Source organism: Nesoenas mayeri (genome assembly GCF_963082525.1).
Source record: "Nesoenas mayeri genome assembly, chromosome: 5".
NCBI classification, from domain to species: Eukaryota; Metazoa; Chordata; class Aves; order Columbiformes; family Columbidae; genus Nesoenas; species Nesoenas mayeri.
The window spans coordinates 11,181,461-11,189,253 of NC_137548.1; the positions used below are offsets into that span (position 1 = coordinate 11,181,461).

Consider the following 7,793-nt stretch of genomic DNA (forward strand, 5'->3'; position numbering starts at 1 on the left):
ATGCCCTTCTCAAACAGCCACAACCTCCTGAAGATGAAGTACTGTGCTGATGATGAGTTCCCTGACCTGAGCACTCACAACAATCACATGGCCAAAGTGCTGACCCTGGACCTGTACAAGAAGTTGAGGGATAAACAGACTCCCAGTGGATTTACCCTGGATGATGTTATCCAGACTGGGGTTGACAACCCAGGTAACGGCTGCGGATGGTTAGATCTGCATGATGATCTGTTCCCCCTCCTTAATGGAAGTGCTTCTTGACAACAGCACCCAAGGCTCTTGAGCTGCTGAGGCAAATCTTGTAAAGCGTTGAGAGACGGCTCTAAACGCATGGCTCTGTTAAAAGAGGCCTTGTTCTATCAAGCCATGTTCCTTGCTGTGATCTGACATATCAATTCCCAGACACTTCAATTATGTAACTGCTCTGCTAAATACTTTCAATCTGAACAAAAAAAAAAAAAAAAAAGAATTCTAATTATAACACAAGTGTGTGGGGGAGAATGTGGGCTTACCTGGCTGTTCTGGTCTATTCCTATTCCAAACTGGTTATGTTGTGTTCTCTAGCACTTCTATGAAACAAGGGGGAGCAGATGTATTTACATGTTAACATTACAGTATTTATTTTTACTCTAGCAATATCAAAATGGCCCAACTAAATAATCAGAGACTGCCTCCTGATGAGGAGTACCCGGACCTGAGCGCCCACAACAACCACATGGCCAAAGTTCTAACCCTGGATTTATACAAGAAACTGAGAGACAGAGTCACGCCCAGTGGCTTCACCCTGGATGATGTCATTCAGACTGGGGTTGATAATCCGGGTAAAATGCGTTGAGAATATTCCGTGTGAGCCAGCTGAAGTAACTGGTGCTTTTGAATATGGTGACTTAAAGCTAATCTTGTGGAGGTGGTATTTATGAGTAGCCTACAGAAGTGCAGCTCTGTCTGTAGCAGAAGGAACAAAAGGCAAAGTATGCTTGCTTACAGCAAAGCATGATTGTTTAGACAAAGTTCTATCTGGTGGTCTAAATTAGCTAGTGAAATTGGATGTGCTGTGCAAATTTGTCCTAAACTAAGCTTGACAAATGAGTGTGGTTTAATGGCAACATTTATGGGTTTCCATGGCAGTGCATTTGGCTAACTGGATGAAGTGTAAAACGTAGGGTCTCTCCAAATGTTTTTATGTAAAATGCGTTTCTAAGTGACTAGACCTACCACTAAAGAACTCGCCTGGTTAGTGCTGCACTGGAGTACAGCCAAACATTACCCAAACTTAGCTCTTCTGCCTTTATTACCACTCCAGGCCATCCCTTCATAATGACAGTAGGATGCGTAGCTGGTGATGAAGAATCCTATGAGGTGTTTAAGGAACTCTTTGATCCAGTTATTGAAGACAGACATGGTGGCTACAAACCAACTGATCAGCACAAGACTGACCTGAATGCTGATAACCTGCAGGTATAAACTTGATCAATTACTGATGCCTACTGCTCTGAGGACTGGGTAAAGTTGTTGGCGGCTGCTTAAACTGATTGCTGAGGCTCTGCCCCCTCACTTTCAACCAGCACAGACCCCCAGGCTGTGTGTCTATGCAATCAGACCTCAGAGCTTGCTGCTGCGGGATGTTGGGCTGGGCAGAACCAGGCAGCTGGCATGCAGCAGGAGCTTGCTCCACGTGCTGCTGCAGTGTAGGTCATGCCAAACATGTTCAACATGTATTTCCATGAATTGTGGGCTGTAGTAGTAAAGCTAAACAATGCTGTCCTAGGAGTCAAGGACTACCATCAAACTTAATGCTTTCTGTTATCTGATCTTGGTTCTTAAGTATTACCTGGTGGTCTTAAACTATAGAACAGTAGGCATTGTTATGGGTAGAAGAAGGATTTCTGCCCATTTTATGGATTTCAAATGTTACTGCAGAATTCCTAGGAATTCCTGATGCCATGTTGATTGGCTAGCCATAGGTCATATTGAAAATATGAGACTTTGGATGACAATGGTGAATAATTCTCATTTGCAAGAGTAAACACCTACCTAAACAGCAAGAGTTTGCCTCATGTTGATACCTATAAACTGCAGATCTGAAGGGGTAACAGAGGCCCAGACTGTTGTGTGAAATGGACATAAAACTGATGGTCTGGTGGTATCCCTGTCTTCTAGCAGTACTTGGTAGCTATAGCCTTAGCCTCAAAACAAGGGTTGTGTTATACAGATACTTGAGCTAATGCTGAAGAAAATAATCCTGAAGTAAGACACTGGCTTATAGGCCAGGTGGTCAATATCTCAAATATAACGTGCACACTTAAAGGCATGGGAGCTACATGTATTTAGGGTTGGTATCTTGGCCACAGGATTGTACTCACTGGTTTCCTAATCTTGTAGGGAGGTGATGACCTGGATCCCAATTACGTGCTGAGTTCCCGTGTCAGAACTGGTAGGAGCATCCGTGGATTCTGTCTTCCCCCGCACTGCAGTCGAGGAGAGAGGCGGGCTATCGAAAAGCTCTCTGTGGAAGGTAAAGTCAGAACTGGGTGCATCTGGGAAACCACTTATGTCGTTTGTGCAAGATGTGTTCTTTGCAGTTTGAAAACGGAGGCAGTTGGCAAAAGCTGCCTCCCTCAAGACTTAGTATGGACATGGAGCTTTCCCTGGAAATTTACATTAGAGCTGCCTCAGCATTGCAGTTTGTAGCTGAGAGCAAGAGCAGATGTCAGAGGGAAGCTGGACTGCTTTAAGGTGACCTTTGCTGATCTTGAAAACTTCTTTCTATGTGTGTGGGGAAAGAGGTTGGCTCATAGTGGCTCAAACCTGAAATGTAACACATATGTAGCAACTTCAGGGCTTGAGTCATGGTTGCAGTAATTTGTGGCTGCTTTTAATTGACTGTCATTAATATTCAGCTTGCTTAGAGGTGTAGTTTTGCTCCAAATGTGCAGTTGACTGGAGTAAGCCCTAGTTTTCAGTGGAACTCCTCAGCTGCAGGTTTTTTCTCTTGCTTCCCAACTCCATTAAGAAAGAGGAAAGGATACACCCAAGGTGCAATTCTGAAGACTGAGAGTGTAGTTGTCCCAGAATCTCTCAAGGGCAGTCCTTGACTAGAATAATACTGTTTGTTATATTCATGACCTTGATTCTTCTTGGAAGAAAGCACTCCACTGGTAGAGTTAAGCAGCAGTACTGATTCTATATTGCATGTAAGGGAACAAAGGCTACTTGTATAAGCCTAGAAGGTGCAGACACATCATCTGATACTGCATTAAGTTCTATAATGCTGCAAAGGCATTGCCATTGCAGATGAAAGCAAGGGAGGAACCAAACCAAGCAGATCAGGCATTGCCATACTTCGTGTGTGGTCTCTCAAGTGCTGGGAATGTCTGGCACCTCTAGTTCCATCCTAAAAGTGACTCTCTCTTTCAGCTCTGGGTAGCCTGGATGGTGATCTCAAGGGCAAGTACTATGCTCTGAGGAACATGACTGATGCGGAGCAGCAGCAGCTGATTGATGATCACTTCTTGTTTGACAAGCCAGTTTCTCCTCTTCTGTTGGCATCTGGGATGGCAAGAGATTGGCCTGATGCCAGGGGTATCTGGTGAGTATGCCTGGGAGGGAGGAGTCGTACAAAGTCCCTGCAAAAAAAAATCTTGCTGTTTTGATTGTGGCTCATACTGTTTGGAATGGCAGCTTCTGAACTTGTATTACTGAAATTAATGAGAAACTTGTGTGGTATCCTCTGGGGAAGTTGCATCTAAACCAGCAGGATTTGGAGAAGTGTTGTGCACCACGTGGGGCTGGTAGGAACAAGCCAGCTTGGCTAGTCTGCAGCCAGAGCCTACCAGCACAGGCTGGTGAAGCACCAGATAATAACTGAATCAGCATATGAAAGCAGATCACTTCCAAAGCAGTAGATGTGCTGCTCCACTCAGCTCTTGTCCCAGGAGCTTAGAAGTAACTTGTGGTAACAAACCGTAGTGTTGTCTTAGCTCAGACTTGATACTGGGTGCACAGTTGCTCCCTTGTGGTCTCATCACTGCTGCTTGCAGAAAAAACCTGATGCTGGATTAATGTGGCTTTACCTGTCCTAGTGATAAGATTTCACCCCCTTCCCCCAGAGACTTGCGGGGACGGAATTTGACTGATACAGAGGTGTGAAATGGAAGGATTCTGCTTGTCAGATGTAGGTCACCTACATAAAACTCTACATCTCAGGAGCTTCTGCAACATAATTAACTGACTACTTGTGAGCTAAGGGCTAGGGTTTTTTTATCAACTGGCATGTTCCAATCTTATTACTGTAGCTGCTTCAGTACTCTGAGTTGTACTCTGGGAAGCACGCTTTGTTTCTGTAGGTCACCTTTAAGATTGCATCATCTACCTGTAGATTGCCAGCACTAGATAGTGCTGTCATCTGAGCATGACTAATTACATGCTTGAAGTGTAAAGTCTCGGTGTTGTCTGCATAAATAACTTCCTCAGGTACTAGTTAATTTTTGATCCTAACCAAGCTGAGGAGTTATCAGCATGATGAATATTGATGATAGTACTTGCTGCAAGATAGGACAAGAAGGGCCCGTGGATGTTCAGAAGTTTTTATGGCTTCTTTGAAGAACCCTGATCTAAAATTAATAGTGAAAACTCAACTTAGTTCTCTGATAAGGTACAAAGTGCAGTTTAACAGAATCAGACAAAATTCTGATTAAAGGCTTTGTTATATGTTGTCAATGTGGTGTCAATATGAACATCATTGTACAGCACTGCCTCAGAGTCTGTACTGATCACCCTTCTGCAAATGCTGCTGAACAGACAAAATCTCTTAAATTTGTAAACTCCAATGAACTAGAGGGATGACCGAATTTCAGGGTGTGATACTCTAGGACTGGCTAATGTCATGTTATTATTCATTCTGACCTGTTTAGATATAGGATGATTCAAACTACTTTTTGGAAAGAGCAGAGTAAAAACTGCTAGCTTAGCTCAGTTAGGTCCTGCATGGGCAAAAGAAGTAAGATAAGAAGCAACTAAGTGAGCCTTGAAATTAAAAGGTACAATGATGGGAAACTTGGTGCTATTAAAATTACCTTGAAAATGTCAGGTGGGACCGACAAGTTGTTTGCCTTGTCTCCTAGGCACAATGATAAGAAGACCTTCCTTGTTTGGATCAATGAGGAGGATCACCTTAGAGTTATTTCCATGCAGAAAGGTGGCAACATGAAGGAAGTCTTTAACCGCTTCTGTACTGGGCTAACAAAGGTGAGTCTGTTACCTGAGCTGTAGGTTCAGATGGTACATTTCTGAGCTTAGAGCCAAGAATGCAAACTCCTTGAAGCCCCTCTGGAGTCTGCATGATGGTGTTTAATAGCCTGGGTCTCTAGGAACACCCTGGTGAGGTACAGAGTTACAGAGGCTCTTCAACACCTATATTGACAAAGCATTGTGGCTATGAAGTGTAGAAAATGTCTTCTGATGTGGAACTCTTATGCGAGTGTCTAAACTGTACTTAAAGGATTTCTACGTGGTTCTATAAGTCAGGCGTTGAGACACCCTGGGTGGGAGGAAGAATTGCTTGAATGTGGATGTGCAAAGCTGGATGGAAGTTTCTGCCTGAATGCTTTTCTCAGCTTCTGGTCTTGATATGAACCTGAGCCTCACCAGCCCCATTCCTAATCCTAACAGATGTGCCAGCTTGACATGTACTAAATCAAGCTTCCCAACAGATAGTGACTTCAGCTTTCATAGTGTAGCTAGAACTTGGGTTGTCTCACTGCTAGGAGCAAGATTAAACCCCTCATTGGTGGCCCTTTTTTCCAAATGGAGGGGGCTTAAATAGCTGTTCAGACTGTTGTGGCTGTTGCTATGTAATTGCAGTTGTAAAGGAGCACTAATGGATGACCTACATCCTTCAGGCAGAGAACAATCTCTAAACATCCATTCTATTTATAGATAGAAACTCTCTTCAAGTCCAAAAACTACGAGTTCATGTGGAATCCACACTTGGGCTACATCCTGACCTGCCCATCCAACCTTGGAACGGGGCTTCGTGCTGGTGTGCACATTAAGCTACCACACCTTGGGAAACATGAGAAGTTTGGAGAAGTCCTCAAGAAGCTTCGCCTGCAGAAACGAGGCACAGGTGAGAGGATACAGTGATGTCCTAGTCAGGCTGCCCTAAAACACCAGCTAGAGCTATGTCTTGGTTTACACTGGCAGTGCCTGTCAGACCATCCAAAAGGTTCCCTTATAAAGCACGTGGAGAGATCAAAGGCTTAAAATAATATCTTGGAGGAGCTGGGGGTGCCAGTGCTCTGCTTACACCTAGCTGTCTAGGGATGTCCTGTGTGGTGTTCTGAGCACCATGTAAGGTGGACTTGATGGCAGCTGTTCCTGTTGTAAGCAGGGATGGGGATGATTTATTGTATCTTCTGGCTAGGAAATAGCTACAGTGAGTACTTCCGACCACAGATCGCTCGTGTTCAAATAACAAAGAGCTGGCCTAATGATGTGCTCTGTGGCTCGTGCTGGGTGTCACCTGCAGCTTTATCTGCTTGCATGTAGGAGAAGGCAGCAGTGGCAGCTTGTAGAGCAGAGATGTCAAACTCATTTTCACCGGGGACCACATCAGCCTCCCGGTTGCCTTCAAAGGGGCGAAGGTAATTTTAGGACTGTGTAAATGTAGGAGTAGTTACATCCATACAGTTCTAAAATTACCTTCATCCCTTTGAAGGCAACTGTGAGGCTGATGTGGCCCATGGTGAAGATAAGTTTGACACCCCTGCTGTAGAGAATTGTCTTGCTGTGTTCCCACCTCAAGCAAAGGAGGGAAGAAGGGTGGACTTGCCTGCTCTAGCAGCGGTCAGTGTTCTAACTAAATCTCTTGTTCTAGGTGGTGTGGACACGGCTGCTGTCGGAGGAGTATTTGATGTCTCCAATGCTGATCGTCTTGGCTTCTCTGAGGTGGAGCTGGTACAGATGGTTGTGGATGGTGTGAAGCTGCTCATTGAAATGGAGAAACGCCTTGAAAAAGGCCAGTCCATTGATGACCTCATGCCAGCTCAGAAATAAAGCACTTTGTTCTCATACTTCCTAAGTTATTGGATGAATTATAAAATGTCACTCCAGTTCAAACCCCTGGGGTCAGAGCCCCCTTAGTTACACTGTAGAGAAGTCTTCCATCCATCTGTGTTAGAGTTTATTTTTTTGATGGTTGAGATGTTGCTGAAAACAAAATAAACTATTGTTTTGGCCTGAAACGTCTTAGGTGCGTTACCTGAATGTCTTTTGATGTTTAAGTGACTTGGTTTTCTTAGTTATGCTAGATGGGCTGGTTTCGTGCGCTAGAGCACATCTTCCTGGCTGCGCTGTTGCAGCCCACTCGAGTTGAAATGTGGTTAAAGCAGTATCAAAAGTGAAATTTTAACTTGATTGTAGTTGCTGTAAGCTTGAGAACTAGTTTTAAACATGAGTCACTGCAAACATGCCCTACCTCTGAGGCTTTTACTTGTGCATCTGCTCTTGTAAACTGTCATTATCCTGCCTGCAGCAAGCCAGGCTGTCTCCTGTAAGGGAGGGGAGACAGATCTGGGCACAAAGGGCTCCTGTTTTCAGACATGTCCTCCTGGGACTGCAGGGAAGTGCTCTGAGGTCAGACTTCAGCCCATAATAATACCAACACTAAGCTGGTTTCTGAGGAGATTGCATCTTTAATCTAGAGATGTGCAGAGAGTTGGTGTAAACAACTAATTGCTCTTCTGGGGGTAAGGAGTGAGGTGAAACTTAGATTAAACCCACGTTTTGCTCTA

At 44.3% G+C, this 7,793-nt stretch overlaps 1 protein-coding gene across 2 annotated transcripts; it reads left to right on the forward strand.

Annotated features, from left to right (window-relative positions):
* On the forward strand, positions 1-7,056 carry CKB (creatine kinase B; the record flags this gene model as incomplete). 2 transcript variants are annotated; one of them, XM_080345936.1, is made up of 7 exons in its annotated part: positions 1-193; positions 1,304-1,458; positions 2,383-2,515; positions 3,418-3,589; positions 5,124-5,247; positions 5,938-6,127; positions 6,878-7,056. In XM_080345936.1, 7 exons carry the CDS (start codon positions 1-3, stop codon positions 7,054-7,056), a joined length of 1,146 nt encoding a protein of 381 aa, XP_080202062.1. The 2 variants fall into 2 exon arrangements, with proteins under 2 accessions (XP_080202062.1, XP_080202063.1); XM_080345937.1 differs by lacking the exon at positions 1-193 and adding an exon at positions 219-821.
* Between the last annotated feature and the right edge of the window lie 737 nt (positions 7,057-7,793).